The following is a 27161-nucleotide window of genomic DNA, read 5'->3' on the forward strand; positions in this document are numbered from 1 at the left end:
AATTCAGCTGTGTCCAGTCACTTTGGTGGAAATAGTTTTTATTTTAATTTATTATAAAGCAGATATCACAAATCCATGATATTTCAGAAAAGCATATTGTAACAATTTATCACTATATCGTTATATCACCCAGTCCCATGTGACAGAGATGTATATAAAACCTGAAGTCCAGAATTTAGTCAAATGGCCAAAACATCTCTGCAACAATACTCCAATAAACTGTGGCTTCAGTGTAGAGCTTGTTTGTTTTGGGGTTGTTTTTTTCCCAGTGTGAAATTGTCATTCAATTGTTTTCGTCAACTCTTTGTAACTATGCTGAATTCTGTGATATAAATTTGTTCCATTTTTGCTGCCATAAGGCCATGGCCTTATCCTTAAGCACTGGTGGCAAGGAACTGTACCTGTACACAAACAAAAAGTCAGTCAGAAATTTCTTTCAAAGTTAAGAAAGAGCTTTAGTCTAAACGATAAATGCAAAACCTTCCACCTGATCGAATTCATTGCCAACTCCTTCAGCATGCCTACACCGGCACTCAGACCTCCGAGTCCTACAAAGGCTTCGTAGAAATCGTAGGTGAGTCCAGCAGTGCCAAACAAGGTCGGATCATCGGAGCTCACCACCATGGGATGTCCCTCTGACATTAACACTGCAGCGGGGTGATTTCGCAGATCTGAGACCAGCTTTAGCACCTACAATACATATAAACCCATCAAGACATTAGTGAAGAGAAAGACACATAGCCATATACACTATATAACCAAAAGCATAACCATCACACCCATATGTGCTTGTTGAACATCCCATTCCAGATGTAGTCCCCCTTGGCTGTTAAAATGCGCTCCACTCTTCTGGGAAGGCTTTCCACTAGATTTTGGAGCGTGACTGTGGGGGTTTGTGATCATTCAGCTACAAGAGTATTAGTGAGATCAGGTACTGAGGAGGTCTGGGGTGCAGTCGGTGTTCCAGTTCATCCCAAAGGGTTGAGGTCAGGGTTCTGTTCAGGACGCTCGAGATCTTCCAGTCCAACCTTCACACACCATGTCTTCATGGAGCTCGCTTTGTGTACAGGGACGTTATGATGCTGGAACACGTTTGAGTCTCTTAGCTCCACAGAAGGGAAATTGTAACGTTACAGCATATAAATACATTCTATACAATTGAGTTCTTCCAAGTTTGTAGCAACAGTTTGAGGAAGAATCACATATGGGTGTGATGGTCAGGTGTCCACATATTTTTGGCTTATAGTGTAGCACCACTGAGAAGACGATTCCTATAATACATGTCTTTAAACGCTGGGCGCAGTCAAGTGAGGTCACAGACGTTCATGCTAATCTCAAAAACCCACGCTAATTAAACTGGAAATTATATCAGTTCATGAACAGACTTCATACAGAATGTGGCTAATCACGGCATTCTGTACGTCTGTATTTTGTGAATAAAACCATTCTGATATGTTAGTGGTATTTAAATGGAAAGCACTATAAGAAAGCAGTACACCCATAACTTAAACAAAGCACACAATACACAAACACAATAAGCATTCATATTTAGCTCAGTAGCTATAGGGATATTTGTGTGCTTCCCTGTTGTAGACATTTGGTGCTGAGGCCATACCTGGTTGGATATAGGACATACTTCCACTGGCACGCCCATTTTTCTGGAGAGCTCTTTTGCCAGGGGATGGTGTGCCAGGGCAAAACCATGCCCGATACGCGTAGTGTTGAACAACAGAGCATCCAGAATGTTCCTGTCTACATCTGTGCCGTATAAGTCTATAAACACACATATACACAATATAAACAGGATTATAGTTTATATTAAGTATGTCAACTATTAAATATTTGCATCACCTGAACCGTAGAGGATGAGTTTATAGTTAAGTGAGTATCAAAAGCCACCAGCTATTTTCAAGTAGTGTATAATTATAAACAAAACCACATTCAGCGGCTTCTACTTCATGGTGTATGTACTGCTCAAGGCAACCAACGATAATTCTAAGCATATTAATAATATAAGGTAATACATTCAGATGTATTTATAGGCATGCTGTACGCATGTAGAAGCTATCAAGTAGACCACATCAGACTGGACAGAAAGGGAGACCATATACGTTCAAACTTTGAGACTTTCATTATACTAAAGGTTAAATATAGATGATTTATCACCAATACACCAATTTTTTGAGCTGTAAGGGTGGATTTGAGAAGGTGTTCGGGTGACGCTATCCTCGAAGACTGTAATGGAAGGAGCAGGTTATGTACAAATGTGTTATTTACAATTCTGTTTTGACTGGTGAATTTCTGATGAAATTTACCTGGTACCATCACACGATACTTCTATTATTCCCAGTGACACTTTCATCTATTTGGATGACGTTTTGTTATCCGTCATTTCGTTAATGCAGACCTTCACATCTAATTCGACATGAGCTCTTAGCCAGCATGAGATGGTCCCAGACAGGGCGTCAATCATTCAAATAGATGTTAAAAAAGGTGCAGGAATCTACGGCGCACATCCAGAGCTGTAGGATCTTGGCTGTGAGTGTGTGGACAGGAATACACACATTGAGGCAGATTACATACTGGAGCCGGTGTGTTCACAGGAACGTCCAGTTACACCAATGGTAAACGCCAGGGTCAATTCAATTCTATGGGCGGCTGTGGATCAGGTGGTAGAGCGGGTTGGCGGATCGATTCGCGGCCCATGTGACTCCACATACCGAAGTGTCCTTGGGCAAGACACAGAACCCCAAGTTACTCCAGATGGCAAGCTAGCGCCTTGCATGGCAGCTCTGCTAGCATTAATGTGTGAGTGTGTGTGTGTGAATGGGTGAATGAGTAACGGTGCAACGCTCTTTGGATAAAAGCGCTATATAAGTCCAGACCATTTAAACACTGCATGAATGTAGCCTGTGTAAGTGGAGAAAACTGGACTAAATTAGGTAACACTGGACGACTCGAGGTGCACCCTCCTGATTTCCTCTCTAGGGTCTACCTACCGTAGATAAAATGTGATCAAGTGCCCTCCCTTACAGTGCCCTAATGACTGCCCTTCAAATGGTGAGAAAGCATGAATATGAATATGTTACATGTGAGGAAACATGATGACGTGCTCTAATGGTTGCCTAATAGGAGGTGTCCATTTTATTTTTATTTTTTTTAATTAATTAATTTATTTATTTCTCTCCTGGCCCTCAGTAAGCTTGTGGTTGCTCCTGCTAGCTAGTGATGCTAGGTATCGCTAATAAAAAATTTTTTTTTTTACAAACGTATGGTTATCTACAGTAGGCTGTAGGCTTAGTCTATCCTTTTTAATTGAGGGTAAACCTATAAGTTGCCTCTTATTACCAATTCTCTCCAAAGATTAGAGGCAGATTGACAGGGCTGATCAATTGTATAAGCAGGACTGTGCCTACAGCAAGAGCTGCAAAGTGAATTAAGTTATATCTAATCAGGCTATAATTCCCACAAAAGACACCGTAAAAATCACAGTGTAAATCACAAACGTGCTCCTTTACCCAACCCAGTTCTTTTTTCACAGATTTATCTTTTTTGTTGCGAGGTATTTGTAAAGAAATCAGAACAAAATGTCTTCTTCTGTAAATATTTGAATGCGAGTTATATATATATGAGACTCACCAGTCTCGCCTGCATGGAAAAAGTAGGAAAGTTTCGCTTTAACCTCAGCAGGAACTGATAGAGCATCTCGGAAATAATAGATGGAATTTCCTCCGTCCTCACGCCCAACCTACAACAAGACATAATCCCAAGGTTAAAAGTCATATGAAGGTCATGTAAGAGAAACAAAATACCAGATGCATTTCTACTTTGGTTTTGGCGTCAAGCCAAGTAAGGGATTTCACCAGATCAAAGCCAGCGATGATCTCAGGATATCGTTTTTGCATCTCGATGGTGTCTTTTACTGCTTTTTTGACAGTCGACAAATTCTGTGACCTGTACCAGGAAGCAGAAAAGATGCATTTCAAACCAACAAAACATTCACCAGACGTACAGATGAGTGAAAATCAACATCAGCAAAAATCAACATAAAGAATCTTCATGAAGTTTTTAGGCCACCGCACTCTGAAAAAAAAAACAGCTTTCAAGTGTCTGGGATTGTCCTGGAGTGCTAAACTCCACTGTAAAAGATATTCCCTCTTTCTTGCTGTAGCAGAACAACTTGAAAAATGTCATTCCTTGTCAGCTTACCTATGGACAGATACAATTAATCGAATCCCCATGAAATCTCGACGCTCCAATTTGAATTGCTCAGTTACATTTTTGTAGGTTTGGATCGACCATTCTATGTCATGGATGGTGCCATCAAGTTCATACATCTGCAGTAGAAATTCATGGTTAGGATTTCATTTTTTAAGATATATATAAATAAATCATACTAAATATTCACCAACCTTGGACAGGCCAGCCCTCAGCTCCAAATACAAGATATTATCATTGTAGAGTTGTAGGAGGCCTTGGTAGAGGTAATCTTTAAAAACAGGTGCATAGGTGATCAGCCCGGAGATTGAGGCAAATATTTGCTCAAACTGATTCCACACGTCATCCTGGGTCGGGTATGCCACATCGGGGTCCTCGGTGAACAGCGTGAGGTTCCGCATCAAACTGAGAGTAAAATGTGTAAAAGATTAGACTGACCTTAGTCAACAATCTCGTGTTCTTCACATGTCTGGGCTTTGTTGTAGGGTTGCTAGATGGAAGCAGTTTCTCAAGCAAATCCTGTTTAAATCACCCCAAACTATGTGGTTAATGTGTTCTGGTCTGATGAGACCATGGTAGAACATTTTGGGCATCATTCTAAAAGGTATGTTTGGGGTACAAACAAGACAGCTTATCAGCCAAAGAATGAACCCATGGTGAAGCATGGTGGTGGGAGCATCATGTTATGGGCCTTCAGCTAGGACATGATTTAAAACATTTCACATGATTTACCTTGGTTTCCTTTTTTATACACCAAAAAAAGCTGTCATTTTTTTTTATACATATCCATTGTATGAAGGAACGAATATGTAGGATTTCAGAAGATCAGGCTTTATATAATACATTTTAGATGGTTCATACTATAACGGACAAGACTGCACCGATTCAACGTTCATATTTCTAACTTCAGTTCAAACAGTTGGAAGTATCACCATTCCAATCTTGAAACACACTCTAGCAGGACTTTATTAAAAAAAACAAAAAAAAAACACTCTCTATTCACTGCTTCTCATGTTTTATAATAATATTGTGCTATAGATCACCTCTTGTCAAAAGCAGGTACATCACTGATGGTGGCCCTCAGGTTCTCCAACAGGTTCCATCGAGAGCAACTCAAACGTCTGAGTGGCCGCAGTGCCGAGAATACAAACTGCGCGCGGCCCGTCCATGTGAAGCAAACATAGCAGTGAGGCCGATATGTTACGTTCATCACGAGCCAATCCACGCTTACCAGAGCAGAGCTGTGTATGTGTAGGATAGCACCTTAAAGGAACAGACAGCAGAATGCTGTGATCATGACCTGCTTAGTTCTCGGTTCTCTATTCAGTCCTCTGGAACCTTCTTAATATCTGGATCAGGTATCATTATAGATAGTACAAACAGAACCAAAATGTGGACTGGTTGAGGGTCCTTGAGGACAAGTTTAGATAATGATCGTGGAAAACGGTTAAAGAATCACAAAAATACCTTTTGGCATTTTTTGAAGTAGTTTAAACACAGGACTCTTTTGGATGAAGGGCTTTGCTTTAAAGAAGTGCATAGCTGGAGGGAACTGTCGAGCCGTTATCTCCTGCTCTTTCAGTTTACGCAAGGAGGAGTCAAGCCGACGCTCTGCTGCACTGAGCTCCACTCTGCCACCGATCTGCCTGGAGGCTTCCTCTTGGAGTAAAAGCTCTCTCTGATGAGGGTCTGGTATACATTTGCTCTCTTTCACGGAGGTTACGATCAGCATCGTCAACAGAGCTGTAGTACCGCAGGATATATAGTCAAATCTCTTCATGGTCTGGAAGAATGGGTGAAAGAGTCATAACTGGAGTGCAATTCATTACTTACAATTCTCATCCTTAACGGTCATCAGGGACATCATTAGAGATTTATGAATTGGGGTTGGGGTGGGGGGTCTGGGCATACTTTATTTATCAACTTAAAAATTTTGCGGTAATTAGTTTCCTCAAATTTTTTGAGTTAAATGACCTTCTCGGGTTTTACAGCGTAATATGACTTAAAATTATATCAAACTAAAGAAATTAAAGTCCCCATCCATCCAACACCAACAAAAGGCAAAAATGGCTGTACTATGTAGCCAAAAAAAACCAAAAACAGTAAAATGTGTCATTGTGTGTGGATCATTCGCTGAACAACAGAAACTGATTAATCGATTAAAGTGTATACATGCTGCACGAAGTCGAGCTTCAAGTCCGATTTCAGTTCGATTTCATTAGAATTAAAGCGTTTACGTGACATTTTATAAAGGCGAATTTTTGCTTTAGCTCGATTGAAATGAACTTTTAACGTGCACGTAAACGTGCTTACTGTCTGGAGGTCCGCCGACGGGACGAACCCACGGTAAAGCCGCCGGATGCGCGTCTATAAACCGAAAAACACGCGGATAAATAGGTGTGTAGCGTGTACAGAAGCCTCTCCCAGGTCCTAATGCCCGCTGTTGGCTCAAATTTAGCCTATTACCCAAAAACACTTAAAATTCAACATAGAAGCCAATACTCACATCTACCTCTGAGCCCAGCTGGAGATAGAAAAAAATACACCAGCCGTGAGTGAGAAGAAGCAAGGGTCCAGCTTTATTGTTCCATTCCACCACACGAGATCCACACCGATGAGAATTCTCAGAAGTGATCCCAATACCCTGAGCTTAAGCTCCAGTATTTATACTGTATTTACACATTAAATAACCCATATGTTTCAAGAGGACTATGATCTCACTACCAATAGGGTTAAAAAAGAGCTCATTTACCTTACTCTTATGTTCCAGAAAAGGGCTATTTCACTTACACATAGAATTGAAACCAGGGGTTTTAATTTACACATAAAATCAGAACCCAGGCATTTCTAATAACCCAGAAAATAAAAACCCAGAGTTTTGAATTACACAGAGAATCAGAAACCAGAGTTTTCAGTTACCTAGGGCATCAGAAACTTCGTTTTTCATTTACCTAGGGAATCGAAACCAGAGAGTTTGAATAACCCGTAAAATAGAAAGTGGACAAGACTAAACAATCTAGAGTGACCTTGGTCTTACTGTTATCTCGCGGGGGGGGGGGGGGGGGGGGGGCAGCTTGACTCAGCCACCCTTATAAATGGCTCCTCATGGTTCTTTCTTAAAATTAAGGCCTTCCTTGCGAGACAAGAACCCTCACCATTTGAGTCATGAGTAAGTTTACATTTTCCTGTATTTCTAGTTTATAATTTATTTTCATATTTGCACTATATTTCTTATTTTATATATATTTATACTACTTGAAAAGCGGTTTACTGTACTTCCAACTTCTTAATATCATTACAGTTCTACTGTCCTGCATATCCTACTGTTTTTTTATAGAGAGTTTCTCTATTACTATAAGATATTATTAAAGTTATTCATGTGTGTGTATGAGAAAGAGAGAGTGTGTGTGTATGTTGTGTCTACTTGCCCGCCCTTGACTATACGAGCGTGTGTGTGTGTGTGTGTGTGTATTAGCCCTCCTCAGCTCAGCTCGTATACCTCTTTTTGACTTTTTTTGACTACTACTGCTCTTAAAGATCTTTAAAGTGTAATTCCAATTTGTCAATGTCCGCCTAATCCCACTTCTATGTGTCTAGGTGCCCGTCTTTTCTTCTTCTCCCCTTTGCTGGATGCTAGGTCTCCCTTATGTTTATTTTATGACATTTTTTATCCACAACACCGCCCAGGAACATGTTTAAGATGCGATGGAGTCGAACCGTTGATGAGAACAAAGAAAATATATTGGCTGGTAATTGGCCTAGCGACGTCCCTGATGGTCATTTATTATTTGAATTACAACCCCAATTCCAAAAAAGTTGGGACAGTGTGTAAAATGTAAATAAAAACAGAATGCAGTGATTTGCAAATCTCATAAACCCATATGTTATTCACAATAGAACAGAAAACATATCAAATGTTTAAACTGAGGAAATGTACCATTTTGGGGAAAGAAAACGTCTCATAAAACGGTTTTCCACAAATTGTAGACGCAGTTTTTCGCAGATTGGTGAACCTCTGCCCATCTTTACTTCTGAAAGACTCGGCCTCTCTGAGATCCTCTTTTTATACCCAGTCACGTTACTGACCTGCTGCTAGTTAACCTCCAGCTGTTTCTTTTCAGTAACACTAACTTTTCCAGCATTTTGTTGCCCCGTCCCAACTTTTTTGAGACATGTTGCAGCCATCGAATTCAAAATTGACCTTTTTTTTGTTTTGTTTTTTTAAAATGGTACATTTCCTCAGTTTAAACATTTGACATGTTCTCTATGTTCTCATGCAAAACAGACTTATAGCAAGATACAACATGAAATAACTTAAGATAACATTACAAGTGCTCCGTCTCCTTATCGTCACATATTTTCTCTTGCACATGATTTCATCCAAATAAAGGGAAAAAAAAAATTATTTATTTATATATATATATATATATATATAAAGTTAAATATGCAAACACACTTACCCTTGAAATGACAGCACCTTTCATTAAACCTTTGTTCACTACTGAGCCATACAGTGCTGGTTACCTAGAAGCATGTGAGCAGAGACTAAACCTCCCACACAACTGCCCCTATTTCACGACATTTCACTTCCCCAATGTATAGTAACACAATTGGTCAGCTGAATAAGGCACTCCATTATTTCTCCCAAGTACGCTGACAATAGAGGAACACAGCGAGTCATAAGATCCTAAACGTGTCTGAAAGAAATTCCACAGTTGCACATTCTTCGGTTTAACATCCTCCATTTTGAGTTGCTCAGCAGAGAGGCAGACACTGAGCAATACATTTACAGTCAACAACAGACAGCATGTCACGGAATATTCTTTATTTCTTTATATTATTTCCACATTCAAGTGATCTCAGCATTTCAACAAAAATGTTTTCTTCAGTTATACAGCACGTGATCTGCACAAAAGGGGACAACAGGGTTTTAAAAAAAAAAAACCCTCTTTAAAAAGGAAATCCTGTAATGTGTACTGAAATGTAAACCAAAATATGGTGGAATGTCATAAATATCTACTACTTATCAGTAAGACTTGAATTCAAGTCGTGAGTGTAACCATCCAGACTCACCTGTAAACATAAGAAGCGTACCATCTAAAAGCCAATCAAACAGCAACAACGAATCACAATACACACCACATACATATACATACAATTCATAAGTTAAATACTACTTGACACATGAATTCAGTCTTTTACATCAAAGTAAAAAAAAAGGAGACACACAAATACTGGGTGTTTTTTTCCCTCATTCTGTTATGGTCCTGAATGCTCCTGGGATCACACGCAGAGATGATTAATCCATGAATTTGCGGTTCTGATTCGCACCAAACAGGGCAACTCGGATTTCAGGCATCATCTAAGCAGGAAAGTCAAGGAAAGAACTGGGTTAGGACTTAACATGAGAATCAGAAAAATACAATTCATTTACGTGGCATACACTTCATACACAAATCATACAGAATTGAATTGAAGGATATGTTGTTTGTTTTTAAAGCTCTACATGGTACTTCACATCTCCCATCTTGTAGGTTTAATGGTTTTCTGTCGCTGTTTTACGATTATGGAATAGTTTACCGTTGTTTATAAAGTCATCTCCTACAACAGATGTTTTTACATCCAATTTGAAATCAGATTTATTCTCCAAGGCATCTGAGTCATGGGAAGGTCTCCATCATCCGGCGATCTCGTTGTTTTTGTCCTGTTATTGATGGTCTTTGCAATTTGCCGTCTCTCGGTTTTATTTAATCTATTAGAGAGCGCAGGTGGAACCTGTCTTATTTATACCCCGCTCATATCCACGGTCTGGTGTTCCCTTTGCTATTGAGGTGTGTGGGGTCATCATGCCAAGATCTAAAATGTTCTTTAAGGCGTTTGGGGGGGAAATAAATAAATAAATAAATAAAATTGTGGATGCCTAGGAGTCCGGCAAAGGATTTAAAAAGATCTCCAGATTATTTGAATTACATCATTCCACTGTAAGGAACATAATCTACAAATGGTGCAGATTTCAAATGACTACCAATTAGTCCAGGATTGGTCGTCCCAGCAAATTCAGCCCAGGAGCAGACCGTCTGATGTAAAAAGAAGTCTCAGAGAACTCCAAAATTTCATCACAGGATCTGCTAGTAAGTCTTGCAACTGCTGGTGTCAAAGTGCATGCTTCTACAATCAGAAAGAGATTGCACAAATTTGACCTGCATGGGAGGCGTGCCAAGAAAAAGGCTTTGTAAGACTACAGTTTGTCAGTGAGCATATAGGCAAAGACCAGACCTTTTGGAATAATGTGCTCTGGACAGATGAATAAAAGAGAGTTGTTTGTCCACAGTAACAGCAGACATGTTTGACACAGACCAAAGACAACTGTTCAGGAGAAGCACCTCATACCAACTGTGAAGCACAGTGGTGGAAATGTTAAGGTTTGGGGTTGTTTCGCTGCCTCAGGGACTGGACCGTTTGTCTCAAGTCTCAAAAGGAAGTAATGGAGGGTTATGGAATGGCCTAGTAAAAGCCCGGACTTGAATCCCATTGAAATGTTGTCGGGGGGGATTTGAAATGGTCAGTATATACATGAAAACCCTCTTGCAACTGAAAGAGTATTGCATAAGAGTGGTCAGAAATTCCAGCAAGCCTGATGGACAATTACGCGAAACGCCTACGAGAAGTTATTTCTGCTAAAGAGGGCAATACTAGCTTCTGACACCAAGGGTGCACTTACTTTTTCCACATCTACTGATATTTCTGTTGAATAAATGATTGAAAACCTTGTGGTTTTGTTCAACTATATAAACGTCATCAATAGGCACCGTTTCAAAGAGGATCGAATGTTTGCTTGTCCAAATATGTGAAAATAAATACATTTCCATGGGGTGTACTTATTTTTTTTTACATGACTGTCATTGCAAATGCAGAAATTTAACTGAGCTCTAGCACTTACTCAAAAGTTCATGTTTAGTTGGGAACGTTAACAGCTAGGTGCTTGGATATTTATAACTCTGCCTCATTTGTATAGCGCTCTGGATAATAAACCGTCTGCCAAAGGTACTAGACAGTAGCACAGGGCTGAGTCATATCACCGACGTTCAGGTTCTGCTTTTACGCCTCGGACCGAGATCCTCAAGAAATTGAAACCGAACTTCTATACTGAGATTCACTACCAATATTTCAATGCATCAATGTCTCCTGACTACTGATAACCTGGAAAGATAGTAAAGCAGATTTTGCATGATCAGCTAAGGATTAAAAAGAGCTTGTGACGGATACCATCATGACACAACACCATTTCCATGGTTCCATGATACTCTACCTGCTGTGCCAAAAGGTCCAGCCTGCTCTCCAGAGTGTTCGACACCTTAATCTTGCCATCTGAATTATAGATCTCAATCCCACCCGAGCTATAAAGAGAGAAAGACAGACAACGCCAACACACGCGGTTACACTACACGTGCTGCTTCAGAATCCGACGGCGGAAACGAATTCCACTCGACAGCGGATACGTACGTGTCTGGAGAGAGGAAGTTGTCTTGGTCAATCCGCACTTCAAGATTGTTCTTCACGGCTGCTTTGTAGATGGGGATGTTTTTCTGCACGGCAGCCTGACGTTAAAAGAGAGAGACGTGATTTTTAGTTGGATTTCTAACGGCATCAAATCACAAGTTAAATCCTTCATACACTTCGTGAAGTTAAAGCTGACCTGCACCAAGGCCAAGTCCTGCTTGCGGCAACGGATCATCACTTTGGGTTCAAGTAGCTGATAAAAACCCTGAAGAAAAAAAAAAAACCACACAAGTCATAAAGTTCTCGTCATTATCCTCACAAATTTAACCTAGAACACCAATCTTAAAACCTTATGGCGGGTATACGATTTGCCTGATAACGTGGGACACGAAGGAGACATTTAATTACAATTCCATTGTTACAGTAGAAATAAGGGAATAGCATACAGAAATGTAAATATTTAAACGGCATACATTTTAAATAATGTTCCTTTGCAACATACATGTGTAGCACACACACTACATCTGTATTCTTGTATTCTACACCCACATTTATATTGTCCAATACCAGCTTGTAAATGTAATAATTATACATTCTAAAAGCAGTCTTGGTATCAAACCCTTGTTCACATCAATTTGAAAAATAAAATTATGTATTTATTTACAAAATAATTAATTAATTAATTAATTAATTAAAATCACACGAACGAGGCTTTGGGATCGTCAGTGCATGAATATTACCTGTAGCACCAGTCCGTCCATCAGGGCTGAGTACCGGGTTGGATCTCTGGCTACGTTAGCCAGGCGCTGACGTGCATCGTTTAGCATGTCCTACACACACACACAACGTTACAAAGACGCACACACACTAGCAAACGTCGGGTCCGAATCTGCCCTGAGAAAGAGTTAAACTGACCGAGATCATGTTATCACGAGCCTTCAGCACCTTCAATCTGGCCTGGTTCATCAAGTTTGACATCTGACTGTGGAACAAGAATAAAGTGTGAACACAATACACACACACACACACACACACACACACACACACACACACACACACACACACACAGAGCAGAACCTGCAGAAATTTCCAGTCTAATCCTGGAGTTACCCAGGCACGGCGTTCTGCAGGACGTGACTCACATTTTCTTCTGCTGCTCAATTTGTTTTTCCTTCTTTTCATAGTACTCCATGATCTTCAGCCTCTGAGTCTGCACCAAGCGACCCTTCTCAATGTTAAACTCTTCTTCTGCCTGCGGAGAAAGGGTAAGTCTTAACAAACCTGTTAAGGCTTAGAATTAGCGATGAACAACTTGAGCTTGAATATGTTAAATAAATAAATAAATAAATAAATAAACAAACGGCCGTAAAGATAGCCGTATAGTGAGTAAAAGATTTTTAAGTATTTGAAGCAGGCCATCATAGATGTTTACCTTGGCATCGATTTCCTCTGCTTTTTCATTGGCCTCCTGCTCGATGAAAGCCATCATGTGCTTGATCTAGAGACAAGGAGAAACAGAGAAAGAAGATATTAAGTGAAGTTAAAATCAAATCAAGTCAACCGGCTGCTGTGATGACTGATAAGTATTTATCAAGTAACGTCTGAACACGATCAACAAAGTGTCGTCTTGTTAAAAAAACAACAAAAAAAAAAAACAAAACAACACATTCTGTGCTAAATTTCATAACTTTTCACGTGACTTCATGTCTGCTGCTTGATTAACCCTGCTGGGGAAAAAACACCACAACAGAAACACTCCTAGAATGTGTAATGGTTTTAATAGGAATTGTAATGGTTTTAATGGAAACTGTAATGATCCCTGTGGGTCTCTACTGGTCAACTGTTGCCTTCGAGTGGTAAACTGTTATGTCTATGGACGCCATTAAGGACAGGTTGAACACCTCTTACATTTGGTAATGGTTTTAATGGTTAACTGATGGTTTGTAATGGCATTTGTAGTGGAAACCATTAGAATTTCTATGATGGTTTCGATTGCTTTTTTGTTTGTTTTGTTTTTCATCAGGGAAAACTGAGAAATATATTGGCCTGACTATACACCGGGATTTCAGTGCGGGACATACAGAGATGTTTTAGTATTAATTCTGTAAACAGTTGAACAGATGCAATATATATGTGTGTGTGTGTGTGTGTGTTTCAGTGATTTAACATGGTAACACTAGGTCTATCAATCTGGAGGTTATTAAACAGGTTTTAATCAAATTCATTATGATATTTTATAACTGGATATGTTGAAAAGGACTTTCTTGACTCAATGCAAGTTGACAAAAATCCCATGAATGTTATTTCTATCTGACCAATATGTAAGCGTGCGTGCACGCGCGCGGCACGTGCACGCGCACCCACACAATTAATGGCGGTGTCCTTCCCTATAACGGTTTTGAAGGTTGTAGCCGCTCACACATTGCACTAAATATTACTTAAATACACCATAACGCTAATTCAGTGTGATCGCAATTATTCAGTGCAGTAATATGAGGTTTAATGACGTAACACTTCCCTCTATAATCCCATCATTACCTGCTTCTGGACGTCCGCGTCGCTGAGCGCCATGACTGCTGTCTGTGTATGTTTTTAAAACTCCTCCAAATTCAGATGTACCACGAAGGTTAGAGCTCCAGACCCCTTTTTATTTTTAATCCTTCTGCAAGTGAACTGGAGCTAATAAAACACACTGGAGGTTTAAAATCGTGACGGAATGAGACGTCCCTCAAATCATCAGCTGATTCTCGGTCAACAAGCGCAGGCGTCACGTGACACGCACTTCCTCTTCCGAGGACCAATCAGGATTAAGTGCACGTGACCAATGCGGTTTGTCCAGATGGTGGACACGCGTCTTAATTTGTCGTGATGTTAAATGTTATGTATAGTAAGGACACTTATCCAGTACTGGTTAAAGTAATTATGTACTGTATGGCCAAAAGTATGTGGACACCTGATAGTCACACTCATATGTGTTTGTTGGACATCAAATTCCTGATTTATTCCCCCCTGTGTTTGCTGTTATAATGCGCTCCGCTCTTCTGTGAAGGCTTTCCACTAGATTTTGGAGCGTGACTGTGGGGATTTGTGATCATTCAGCTACAAGAGTATTAGTGAGATCAGGTACTGAGGAGGTCTGGGGTGCAGTCGGTGTTCCAGTTCATCCCAAAGGGGTTCAGTGGGGTTGAGGTCAGGGTTCTGTACAGGACACTCGAGATCGTCCACTCCAACCTTCACACACCATGTCTTCATGGAGCTCGCTTTGTGTACAGGGACGTTGCGGTGCTGGAACAGGTTTGTGTCTCTTAGTTCCAGTGAAGGGAAATTGTAATGTTACAACATGCAAAGACATTCTATTCTATACAACTGTGTGCTTCTAACTTTGTGGCAACAGTTTGGAGAAGAACCACATGTGGTGTGATGATCAGGTGTCCACAAACTTTTGGCCATATAGTGTATCAGAATATGGTAATGGGTGTGTGTTCATAAGATGTGTGTTCATAAATAACAAACAAACTGTTTCTGTTGGATAGTTGGTGTCCAGATTTACTCTCCTCGAGGACCACAAGGCAGAGGGACACACCACTGGAAGAAGCTGGAGGAGATTTCAGACTGGACATCCTTCGAAAGTTAGACCCTGACTAATACAAATAAAATACACTTACCATCCACTTTAATAGGAACACCTGTACACCTGCTCATATTATGCAGTTATCCAATCTGCCAATCAGGAGATCAGCAATATCTGAAATACTCAAACCATCCCATCCGGTACCAACGACCATGCCATGGTTAAAGTCACAGAGATGTTCTGTGTTTGATGTGAACATTAACTGAAGCTCTTGACTAGTATCTGCATGATTTTAATCCTGCCACATGATTGGCTGATTAGATTACTGCATACATGAATGGGTGTACAGGTGTTCCTAATAAAGTGGACAGTAAGTGTATATGTCATTTCTGATGGCCATCCTAGAGGACCAAAAGCAATGGGAACTACACATAAAAAAAATAAAAGTATGGAAAAGACCAATTAAGGAACATTTGGGACTTCAAAACTGTTCCCATTTCAGTCAATATGCAAGAAGAATCTGTCAGAACCTTCCAGTAACAGTTTGAAACCTTCTGACGGCAAGCCATCTTAAACTGTTGACAAACGACTCATTTACTATAAATGTATTCTAACAGCATAACTGTAAATTTAGAGAGGTAGTAGTTAATACTAGAGAGGACCATGCTTCTGTAATTTTGTAAACATGGATAACATGACACCATTTGAAAGCAGCATTAGCACGTGTTGCTAGTTAGCTAGGCAGCAATGACTATGAATATTTCCTTATATGACGAGTGATTACTTTGGATTACGATTTGACAAACATGATTAATCTCAGAATCCTCTCAAGTTGGTTTATGTTAGCTAACTGGAGAGTGACAATTATGAATATTCATCAATATAACTTAAAATTCCTCTCAGAAAAAGTATGCTATCTTGTCAAGTTAGCTGGTGTTATCTAGCTGGCCAGCATTTGTAGGAAAGGGCACGCTTAGGACACATGTGGCTGTAATCTGCTATATTTGGCAAAGATACGGCATCAGACAGGCGATATCCGAACCGCCTTTAAAATTGGTGGAACTTTCTCTTCTGGGTCACCATTGACATTGCCATATGTCTCAGATGAGGACACATAGATGTGGGCCACATGTGGCATAAAAAAGCATTGGCACGTTATGTTGTCCTGGTAACAAGTTACATAGTGACTTTTTTTTATATATATACATGAAAATTACATGCACAGATTCAACATGATCCCTTGACTTCAGCGGCAAGTGACAACGTGACTTTGGCACTTCTGTGCATATATGGTATGACACAGTAAAGCGACAAATCCAAACAACCAGCTCAAATGATACCTTGGACCAATCCAAGAAAAATAAAGCATGACAAAGAAAATAAAGCTCTGAAGGATGTAGCAGAGATTGTTGTTACCTCTGGTGCATGAATGTAGCTAGTACAGTTAGCGTGCTTTGCTTATATAGCCAATAAAGCTAGTATGAAACCTAGCACGTAACGTGGAAACGAAACTTAAATACGTTAAAAGAAGATTGGTGTGTGTATAAATTGTATAAAGGGCTGGTGGTTATTCGTTTCTCATCAGTAATAATGAAACGCTGGATGGTGCACACTCAGAAGTGACTTGCTAGCATGACCGTAGCCGTAGCATGATTCTAAACCTAATTTAGGGGAGAAAATATAGACAACTATTGATTCTCAGTGAGGTCAGTGCTGTACCTGGACTGTATTTCATTGGTTAAAGGGTTTGTGGCTGGAATTTTTTCGGACACTTTGGAAAATCAAAGGGAGAAAAAACTGGACTTTTTACTGGACTATACGGTTGCAGTATCAGTGATTCTCAAACTAGTTCTCCAGACTGTCCATATTTTGGTTCTTTCCCAACTCACACACCACATGGAAGGACTTAAGAAAGTCAAAGGGGACTGACACAGTGCTTCTCAAAGTCTTCAAAGCTCTTGGACAGTCTGAGAGATCTCTCTGAGGACTTTGAGAAGCACTGTATCAGATTTGCCTGTAGGTGGCGGTGTGTGTTGCTTACAGTAAACACTCTCTCAGGAGAAGGAAGAAGATTTCTCCTGCACGTCAGCTCAAACCAAAGCTTTATTATTAATAATTATTAATAATAATAATAATATTATTATATCCTAGTACTTCTTACACCCAACGGCTATCAGAATGACAAAGGCAAAGAATATTAAAAAGGAAAAGATTAGTGTTGCGACTGAGGTGAGTTGAATATGCCACGTTTCCCATTCATCAGACAAGCAGATCAGCCATGTTGACTTTATACTGAGCTGTACATAATGCCACTGTATGTATGTGTCGTGACAGGAATTATCCTCATAATGTTCAGTCCTCAGACTACAGGTTCATGTTTGTCCTGCTAAAGCGCGGAACAAAACAATTCTGCACTTGTTTTAAATCTTTAACGTGATTTACTTAGCGGTGGTGGTGGTGGTGGTGGTGTTGTTGTTCCTGTTGTTCCTGTTGGTGTTTTACTGCCATCTACCGGACTTAGGTGGTATAATCGTATTGCTCAATCAAGGAACAAGGACAGAAAACAGTGTAATATTCTGTTTGGTTCTTCAGAGGTTTATTTAATGGCTGGATAATGTATCAGACATTACATGTATAAGTACGTGGCACATGTACCAGCTTCCAAAACAGAGGCTGAGCTGGTCAAACTGGTAGATCATGTTTACCAACTGGTAAGTGATGGATAGATAAATACAGTCGAGGTCATAAGTGTACATACGCCTTACAGAATCTGCAAAATGTTAATAATTTTTCTATTTTAATAAGAGGGATCATAAAAATGGCATTTTGTTGTTTATTTAATACTGTCCTGAACGAGCTATTTCACATAACAGATGTTTACATATAGTCTACAAGACACAATAATAACTGAATTTACACAAACGAACCAGTTCAAAAGTTTACGCACGCTTGATTATTAATCCTGTCTGTCGTTACCTGGACGATCAACGACTGTGTTTATGTTTTGTGAGAGTTGTTCACGAGTCCCTTGTTCGTCCTGAACAGTTAAACCGCCCACTGTTCTTCAGAAAAATCCTCCAGGTCCGGCACATTCTTTACTTTTCCAGCATCTTCTGCATATTTGATCCCTTTCCAACAGTGTTGATGTTGAGCTCCATCTTTTCACGCCGAGGACGACCGAGGGACTCGTACACGACTATTACAAAACTGCAAACATTCACTGATGCTCAAGAAGGCGACACGATACATTAAGAGCCAGGGGGGTGTAAACTTTTAAACAGGGTGATCGGTGTAAATTGTTATTATTTTACTCAAGAAGGCTGTAGATAGATAGAGACAGTTTCTGAATTACCGTTGCATATGCCACATTGTAGGCAAGTTTGTTTTCGTGAAAAGATCTCAACAGTAAGGCAATTATAAAACCTCAAACCTTTATTCATCAATTAAGAAAGCGGGAAAATAATTACTAGTCACTTTTCAGCAAGTGTCAATAAAGTCAGGAAACTTGGTCTAATGTGGCAAATACAGTTCTTCAGACTATAGTAAAGCTTCACTCCAGTGTACTTATCTCTTTAGGATGTCCTGAATTAAAGAGACCTTCTGTAAAAATGCAGAAGATACCACAGCTCTGTTCCAGCATACTGAAGGCTCTTTTAAATCAAAATGCACCTACGTACAACATGCACCATTAAACCTTCTACAGAGTACCACAATATCGAAATAACTTAGTTGGTCATGTTGTCTTTTTGTGTGTGTGTGTGTGTGTGTCTAGTATAGCACAGTCACATTACATGTATAGAGAATTCCAAGTACAGCATATATATATATATATATATATATATATGTGTGTGTGTGTGTGTGTGTGTGTGTGTGTGTGTATAATATAGAAGAAATTTGCACTAAGGCTGGGTGAGATGGCGATATTATATGAATATCGTGATAGATGATGTCACAACGCACTTTTCTGGAATACCATGGTATGTTTTTAGAGCCGATCTGGCAGTATCGAGTCGATTCCCAGCGATAAATAAATAAATAAACAAACAAAAAAGCTGGATTGGATATCGGAGGGAAAAAAAGAGAATGGATTTGATTTGATCCCGCAACAAATGGAAAAGATTGGAACCGGATTTATTTATTTATTTATTTATTTATTTATTTATTTCCAAAATATTTGGTATTGATTGTATTTATTGATAGTATATTTTTTACTTTCTTATATTTGAAGTGTGAGTGATTCTTGTGCACAGTTTTGTGTAAGTCGTGTTCTTAGCTATGTCTTGTGTCATATGATATCGGGTATCCACGTCAGCCGATACCCGAGGTTTCGGTACTGGTATTGGGAAACTGGTACTGGTATCTATAGTATTTAAATGTTGTTGTTTTTTTTTGTTTGTTTGTTTTAAATAAATAACGAGCAGCTGATTTTGATCAAGGTTTCTACTGTTTATGTTTTAATCTTCCAGATTTTTTTTTCAGTATTACTTTATTTTCGTCGGCAATACATAAAAGCGTCAGATACGTTATCCAAGGTTTATTTTTAAACGCAGCACTACTGTTTTACTGGCAGTTTGTTACGCCGACAACAACAACAACAACAAAAAATGATATTGTGTGTATCTTAGAAATGCCTTGAAATATCAGGATGAAAGCCAGTCAGTGTGGTCGATGGGCGAATAGACAAAGTACGGCTGAGTGATTAGGTAGGTAGCCTGTAGAGATTTCATAAATATTATGCCACAGACAAAAAAAAACAAGCAATTAAATTTTAAAACCCTGAACCTTGCAGCACCTGTGACTAAATGTCCATTTTCGTAGATGCCCTTTTTCCAGAGCGACTTAAAGAGGCGCTTTATAGTCTCCATCCAGATTATATACACCGATCGGCCGTAACGTTAAAACCACTCACAGGTGACGTGAGTAACATTGATCATCTCGTTACGATGGCGGGGATATATTATGCAGCAAGTGAACAGTCGGTTCTCGAAGTTGACGTGTAGGAAGCAGGAAAAATGGGCAAGCGTAAGGATCTGAGTGACTTTGTGATTGAGCTGTTCGAGAGGAAGAGGAGGTATAGCAACAACAACAACAAAAAAACACACACCATCGGTTTAAAAAAATAAAATTAGTGCTATAAATAGGCTGACCTTTTCATATCCAGGAAGCATCGGGACATGTTTTATTAAATATAACTTGTCTTTTTTTTTTTTGGTCTTAGATTGACCATATTGAGGAGCAGCGATTGAAGTGTCAGGATGGTCTGGAGAGGGCAGAATTCAGACGTCGGCGCGAGCAACTGTCGGACGAAGACAAGTAAGAGTGCACGCTTTAAGGATGGACTGAGAAATTATTATGCGATGTCATGCCTATTACACCAAGCCACATAAGGCTTTAAGACTTCTGTGTGTTTCCACAGACAGGCCCTCGAGGATGAAATGGCGATCATGAACGAGAGGATACAGAAATATGGTAAAATAAATAAAAATTGAAAAAGTACATTTTAGTGACAAACAAAACGTTATGTTGCTGTAGTTGTGGTCTCCTGGAACCCGTGTGCAGATGATTAGATGTGTGTGTTGTGTCTGTTTCAGAGAAGGAGCTTGCCGATTTGCGAGGAGAGAACAGGAGGAACATGGTGCTCTCTGTAGCACTGTTCGCCATCAGCGCTCTTTTCTATTATGCCTTTGTTTACTGAGGACACGTGCAGCCACGCCGCTGCCTTGACCTGTCGTCCATCTTCGGTTTTTAGGAGGCTGATAGTGAAATGCATCTTCATAAGCGCAAGCCTGTCTGCTGGGGGCTTAATCCTGGATATCACGTTCACAAATATATATCTATATATAAAACACACTTCTAAAATCTCATAGAGTTGAGTTTAAGCATTGACCCCTTGGGTTCTGGGTGAATAAAATGTACCACTATTTTACTGAATTACGTGTCAAATATATACAAAGACAAAAACATAAACGGATAAGATTTCTGAAAATCCAAAACGAGAAGAAGGAGACCTGGGGAAAAAAAAAAGTCATTAGAGATAAGCGAACTAAAATTCCACATCTGTATCACATCCAGAAATCATTTTTAATTGTATCACTAGTCTAATACCCGTGATCTTCGGCATGAGTGCGGGAGGGCTGAGACAAAATGGCGTAAAGATAAATGATAAGTTTCCTGTGAGATTTTGAGAGACTGTTTGATTCTTGGTTCTTCATCCTGTTGCCCTTACCTCCATCTCCATCTTCGGTGGACACGTGAACAGCTTTTAAAATTCTTCACGAGTAAGATTGCTGGAATACGCTCACGGATCATATCTGTTAGTAATGATCCTGTTACCTGCTGTCTCAACTCAAACCCACAATCGCACATACGAAGCCTACTGGTTCTTCGTGCGATGTTATTCCATCCGCTTTGTTCAAGGAGGTGGTGGATTCAATTGGTTATCGATTGTCAGCAGTAGCCTGTCCATTGGCATTGTTCCCAGCCGCTTCAAACATGCCATCATTCAGCCTCTTCTTAAGAAAGCAAAGCTCGGTTCGTCTGATACGAACCACTTTCGTCCGATATCAAAAGTATCTTTTATTTCAACAGAAGACTTGTGCTTACACAACTAAAGGATTTTTTTTTTTAGCTAGCAACAACATATCCGATCAATTTCACTCAGCTTTCAGAGCCGGTCGAAGCACTGAGTCGGGTCCGTTGAGGGTTTTAGATGATATCTTTTTAGGTGAGGATTCTGGTAGTCCTGTTGCTCTTCTGATCTGCTGCTTGATCTTGGTGCCGCTTTCGATACAGTCGATCATGACATTCTCATCGATCGCATAAGAGACCAGATTGGTATTCAGGGCTTAGCCTTGGATTGGGTCTCCTCATATCTTAAGAGTAGAACCATTTCGGTTTGTTTACAGAACTGTTGTTCATCGGTTGTTCCATTAACGTGTGGGGTTCCTCAGGGCTCCATCTTGGGACCTGTTTAGTTTTTCCCTTTACATGCTTCCATCAGGAAAGATCTTTGATCAGCATGGCATACACTACCGTCTGTACACTGATGATTCTCAACTTTACTTTCCTGTTAAACATGGGAAACGCACGGCCGATGTGACATGTGGTTTGGCAAACAACTTTATCCAATGAAACAAGGATAAAGTCAGAGTTGATTCTTTTTGGTCCAAGGAGATGTGGGCTGGATTTAAACGACAAGTTGCCATTGCTTCCAGGGGGAAAAAACTCTGGGAGTTATTTTTGACACTGAGCTCAGGATTGATTGCCAAATCAATGCTGCTGTTAAAAATATCTACAGCAAAGTTGAAGTCCATCCTCTCTTTTGATGATTTGGAGAAGGCTGTGCATGATTTTGTCTCTTCTTGGTTTGGACTCCTGTAACGCTTTCTATCTATTACCCCAGGATTGATTTCTTTACATTGGCTGCCGATTCCATACAGAATCCAGTATAACATGTTGCTATATATATATATTTAAGGCTCTTCATGGTCTAGCACCAGAGTATGTCTCAGACTTAATAAGTCTGAACCCTAAAAGGTCTCTTCGTCTCTTCGCTCAACTGTGTCTGTTGGTTCCTCGAGCTCGCCTTAAATCTCAAGGTGATAGAGCTTTTGCTTTGGCAGCACCTAGAATTTGGAACGAGCTTCCGTTGGCCATAAAATCATCTCCGTCGCTAGTGTGTCTTCAGGGGGGCCTTAAAAACGTATTTATTTCCTCTAGCTTTTAATTAACGCATTATAAACTGTACCGTGTCAATTTCTTTTCTCTTGCCTTTGTTTTAAATGCTTGTTGTATTCTTGGCTGTATGTACTGTATGTGATCATTTTTGTACCTCCATGTGCAGCACTTTTTTAGGAATAAAGTTGAGTTGAGTAGTAACATTCTAACGTACACTATTTTTTTATTTTTTTTTGTACCATTTACGTTAGGGGTGTGCAAACACTCGCACTCACAGTCTGCTATCTGTGTGTGAATATCAGTATGTGAATATCAACCATCTTCAGGCCTTTGTGGTATTAAAAAAAAGGAATAAATCATGACAGGGCATGCTGTTAGGAGAAAATAATCAACAGTGAGGTGTGTGATGCAACAGGAAGGGAAGCAGAGGGTTGTTAGCAACCCAGAGTCGATGATTTTCTGTTTGGTTTTTTTTGCAGAACATCCCAAGATGTTTTATTCCTCATACTACAGCGATTTGACAATGATTACAATCTGTAATTTATTTAATGTTGTATACTTCATGTTGGAACAAGTTAGTTTGTGTTATCACTTACAATACAGCAGCTACAGCGGGGGAAATAAGTATCAAAATATTTTTCAGTAAATATATTTCCAGTGAGGTTATTCACATGAAATTTTCACCAGACTTCAGTATTAACTCAAGAAATCCGGAAATATAAAGAATTCACAACATTAAAATCCGTAAATAAAGTTATGTGTAATAAAGTAGAATGACACGGGAAAAAAGTACTGAACACGCTAAGTGAAATGTATTTAATGCTTCGTGGAGAAGCCTTTGTTTGTAACGGCAGCTTCAAGACGCTCCCTGTGTGAAGAAATGAACGGGCCGCAGTATTCAGGTGTGATTTTGGTCCGTTCTTCTAAACATATCGTCTTTAAATCTTGTTTAATTGGAGTCGAGTCAGGTGATTGACTGGGCCATTCTAACACCTTGATTTTTTTTCTCTGAAACCAATTGAGAGTTTCCTTTGCTGTATGCTTTGGATCGTTGTTCTGCTGGAAGGTCCACCCACGTCTCAGCTTCATCATCCTGGTGGATGGCGGCAGATTCTTCTCAAGAATCTTCCGGTAAAGGGCTCCTTTCATCATTCAGTTATATGAAGTCTGCCAGTACCATGTGATGAAAAACAGCCCCACACCATGATGCTTCACCTCCAAACTTCACTGTTGGTCTAGTGTTTTTAGGGTGATGTGCAGTGCCATTTCTTCTCCAGACATGGTGTGTAGTATGACAGCCAAAAAGTTCCATTTTGCTCTCGTCTGACCAGACTACACTCTCCCAGTATTTCATAGTCTTGTCCAAATGAGTTGTAGTAAACTTTAAACGAGCTTCAACATGCCTTTTCTTTAGTAATGGAGTCTTGCGGGTGAGCGTGAGCAGTGGAGTGCATTGCCTATTGTTGTCTCTGTGACGATGGCACCTGCTGCCTCCAAGTGTTTCTGGAGCTCTTTCCGAGTGGTCCTTGGTTCTTGAGCTACTCTTCTGACTGTTCTTCTGACTCCCTGGTCAGAAATCTTGCGAGGAGCTCCTGTGCGTGGCCGGTTGATGACGGAGTGATGTTGCTTCCACTTGCAGATAATGGCCCCAGTGGTGCTTACTGGAAGATTCAGAAGTTTTGAAATACGTCCGTATCTGATTCCATCAATATGTTTCACAACAATAAGTTTGTGAAAGTCTTGGGAGAGCTCTTTGTTTTTATCCATCATGAGACGTTTCTTGTGTGACACCTTGGTAACAAAAAGCCTTTTTATAGACCATCACTTTACTAACCCAGCTGATATTAATTTACACAGATAGGGGGTGTAATTACTTACAGATTTAAACTGGTTCCTTGCCTTGCTTTGGAGAACTGATTTTTCTTAGCGTGTTCAATACATCCTGTGTCATTCCTATATTAATTATTATAGTAATGTGCTTGTTCTGATACGTCATGGTTTCTATAGTAACACGCTACATAATCTAATATTGAACAGATTTAAAATAATAATAAAGTATTGTTTAACAAAGTAAAACATATGATCGCTGATTCTGTGAAGTTATTTGTTAGGAGACATTTATTTAACATCGAGTCACGGTGCTCTGCAAAGTTTCCCAACACGTGGACGTCTTGACGACAGAGGAGTTTACACGTTCCGGATTTCTCTGTAAAATGACGAGCGGTGGTTTTTGAGTGAGAGTTAGACAAGGAGAAACTAGTGAGGGGAAGACTGTTGCTATAACATAAGCCATAAACAGGAACGAACTTGTCTCGTGGACGTTCCACAACATTGATGTACTGTATATGCTATAACAAGCAATGTTTTTTTACTGGATGTTTTTAACATTAGCTAAAATGTTAGTCTCTGTACTGTGATCGTGCGGTCTGGAGGTGTATCCGTGACCGTATTTGATGCAAAACGGCATAAATAATCGAATGTGCGAAACACATGGCGTGTTTTCCAGGTAACTGTTTATTGCATTTCAACAGGACTTACATGCACAGAAGAGTATTGGGACAGAAGGGGATTATTACATCCAAAAAATTAAGATCCACCCAAAAAAAAAAAAAAAAGGGGGGAAAGCAAACCTAACCAGCACATCCACTGTTAATATAACATTATTCCACCAGACGTTCTACCAACCAGGGTTTGTTGTTTTGTTTTGTTTTGTTTTTTCCCCCCACATTTCCTTACTGCAATGGATCAACACGCCAGTTTAGTCATTATTATGGACTGATTGTAAAACCAATGGCGGATGGTTTTGTAGATGTAATCTGTAAATATCTTACCATCTACTGCAAGTTTTAGATCCACGGAACTGCTGTGCTCTTGTGCTAGTGCGCTACCACTATTCACTACAAGGTGCCGTTAAACAGAGCTAGGTTGCATTCAGGTGGCAGGAATACATGTATTTATTTTTTAAATTTTTTTTACAAGCGCAAATATTTTGTACCACCTCTTTTAATACATAAAGTACTTTCAACATAACTAAAATAGATTCTTTTATCTCAAAATAAAGACTAAAGATAAAATATTCCAAATGCATATTGGTTGTTAATAGGCCTAGTCCGATGTGGCGTGTCACGTGTCACTGACAGAAGAGGAAGAAAAGCAGGATATTTAGTAAAAACAGAACGGAGATGCTACACAAACCTTAATACGTCCGTTAACGCTATGTTCATTCATGTGTGTCCCAGAACCAGATGCTGTATGGCTAAGAGCTAGACAACTAATACTTCAATGACGACATGGATCCAGTAAGCCCAGTGATATGTACCACACCAAACACATTATTTTTCTCCACAGAAACATTACACATCTGTTTGGGTTCCTCACAGAAAAGAAACAAAACAAAAACAAAAAAAAAAAAAAACAAGGCAGGAAAAACCAAAAAGGAATACACACCCACCACTGCGGATGTACGAGGATGCATCCATCAATACCGTTTTTTTTTTTTTTTTTTAAATGGGTTGCCTTTTTAAATATAGCCTGGAAACATTAAAATACGCACACACACGTATACATTATCACTTTCACAGTTTGTAATACAACATTAGACAGAAAGAGGGAGGGAGGGAGGGAGGGAGGGACGGAAGGAGACCCTGAGGATACTGATCTGAAAAGAAATGCACACATCCATTTCCTCAGGGTCATAGTCGCTGACTTGCTATGATGAGACACACACACACACACACACACACAAACGAAGAGAAAACAGCTTTTAGTTCATTTTCATAGTTCCTAGTCGTTTTGTAGATATTATTTCTGCCTGATGAATTGATTACTAACTGAGTATTTAAAAAATGAAGAAGTATGGATGGATGTACCTGATGGTGACCTATAGGAAGTCCTTGATGTTCAGGTCAGCAAGGGGATCTTTGGGAGGAGGAGGCTTTCTTGGGCTTTGGGTCATTCCAGAAGACATCTGTAGAGGACAAAAATACACCTGCAGGGTCAGAGATGAGTGTCGTGTCTGTATATCTATGCCATACTATCAACGTATTTGCATCCTTCATTAAAATGAGCAAATGCCCCTATTTCGAATAGGCATGTGGTGTTTTATACTATTGTTCAGCACAGATATGTGTTTTACAGTTGTAGTTTTAGGTGTTTCAGTTGTGTAACTTGTCTTGAAATTTGAGCAAACAGGAAT

General features: G+C 39.7%; 4 protein-coding genes across 4 annotated transcripts in view; 1 reads left to right on the plus strand and 3 right to left on the minus strand.

The window, feature by feature from the left end:
- Positions 1-24: 24 nt before the first annotated feature.
- ada2b (adenosine deaminase 2b) lies at positions 25-8925 on the minus strand. Its single transcript, XM_053650427.1, has 10 exons — positions 8679-8925; positions 5686-6001; positions 5262-5481; positions 4413-4623; positions 4210-4337; positions 3864-3954; positions 3640-3748; positions 1616-1773; positions 488-690; positions 25-401 (listed from the first exon to the last, which is right to left on the minus strand). Exons 1-10 carry the CDS (start codon positions 8700-8702, stop codon positions 311-313), a joined length of 1551 nt encoding a protein of 516 aa, XP_053506402.1. The 5' UTR covers positions 8703-8925; the 3' UTR covers positions 25-310.
- A 103-nt stretch (positions 8926-9028) lies between these two features.
- atp6v1e1b (ATPase H+ transporting V1 subunit E1b) lies at positions 9029-14485 on the minus strand. The gene is made up of 9 exons (XM_053650430.1): positions 14257-14485; positions 13151-13216; positions 12861-12970; positions 12634-12700; positions 12459-12548; positions 11915-11983; positions 11722-11816; positions 11528-11615; positions 9029-9580 (listed from the first exon to the last, which is right to left on the minus strand). Exons 1-9 carry the CDS (start codon positions 14287-14289, stop codon positions 9518-9520), a joined length of 681 nt encoding a protein of 226 aa, XP_053506405.1. The 5' UTR covers positions 14290-14485; the 3' UTR covers positions 9029-9517.
- A 2853-nt stretch (positions 14486-17338) lies between these two features.
- On the plus strand, positions 17339-23167 carry ccdc167 (coiled-coil domain containing 167). Its single transcript, XM_053650656.1, has 4 exons — positions 17339-17518; positions 20508-20602; positions 20706-20758; positions 20881-23167. Exons 1-4 carry the CDS (start codon positions 17468-17470, stop codon positions 20982-20984), a joined length of 303 nt encoding a protein of 100 aa, XP_053506631.1. The 5' UTR covers positions 17339-17467; the 3' UTR covers positions 20985-23167.
- A 1348-nt stretch (positions 23168-24515) lies between these two features.
- Positions 24516-27161, minus strand: part of snap91b (synaptosome associated protein 91b) — a 37677-nt gene continuing 35031 nt past the window's right edge. The window contains exons 23-24 of the mRNA XM_053650658.1: positions 26836-26933; positions 24516-26675 (exon numbers count right to left, since the gene is read on the minus strand). Coding sequence (XP_053506633.1) covers positions 26847-26933 — 87 coding nt within the window. The 3' untranslated portion in view covers positions 24516-26675; positions 26836-26846. The remainder of the gene's footprint in view (positions 26676-26835; positions 26934-27161) is intronic.

The sequence above is a fragment of the Ictalurus furcatus genome, chromosome 19 (assembly GCF_023375685.1).
Source record: "Ictalurus furcatus strain D&B chromosome 19, Billie_1.0, whole genome shotgun sequence".
Taxonomy (NCBI): domain Eukaryota; kingdom Metazoa; phylum Chordata; class Actinopteri; order Siluriformes; family Ictaluridae; genus Ictalurus; species Ictalurus furcatus.

Excerpts from the sequence above, each read along its gene's own strand:
- ada2b (XM_053650427.1), bottom strand. The coding sequence starts at position 8,702 with ATGAAAGGTGCTGTCATTTCAAGG. Across the intron at positions 5,482-5,685 it reads ACTTCAAAAAATGCCAAAAG|GTGCTATCCTACACATACAC; the intron begins GTATTTTTGTGA and ends TGTTCCTTTAAG. Across the intron at positions 402-487 it reads TTGGCAATGAATTCGATCAG|GTACAGTTCCTTGCCACCAG; the intron begins GTGGAAGGTTTT and ends GTTTGTGTACAG.
- ccdc167 (XM_053650656.1), top strand. The coding sequence starts at position 17,468 with ATGACAAAGGCAAAGAATATTAAAAAGGAAAAGATTAGTGTTGCGACT. Across the intron at positions 20,603-20,705 it reads CAACTGTCGGACGAAGACAA|ACAGGCCCTCGAGGATGAAA; the intron begins GTAAGAGTGCAC and ends GTGTTTCCACAG. Across the intron at positions 20,759-20,880 it reads CGAGAGGATACAGAAATATG|AGAAGGAGCTTGCCGATTTG; the intron begins GTAAAATAAATA and ends TGTCTGTTTCAG.
- atp6v1e1b (XM_053650430.1), bottom strand. The coding sequence starts at position 14,289 with ATGGCGCTCAGCGACGCGGACGTCCAGAAGCAG. Across the intron at positions 12,701-12,860 it reads ATTGAGCAGCAGAAGAAAAT|TCAGATGTCAAACTTGATGA; the intron begins GTGAGTCACGTC and ends CTTGTTCCACAG. Across the intron at positions 12,549-12,633 it reads CTCGTGATAACATGATCTCG|GACATGCTAAACGATGCACG; the intron begins GTCAGTTTAACT and ends GTGTGTGTGTAG.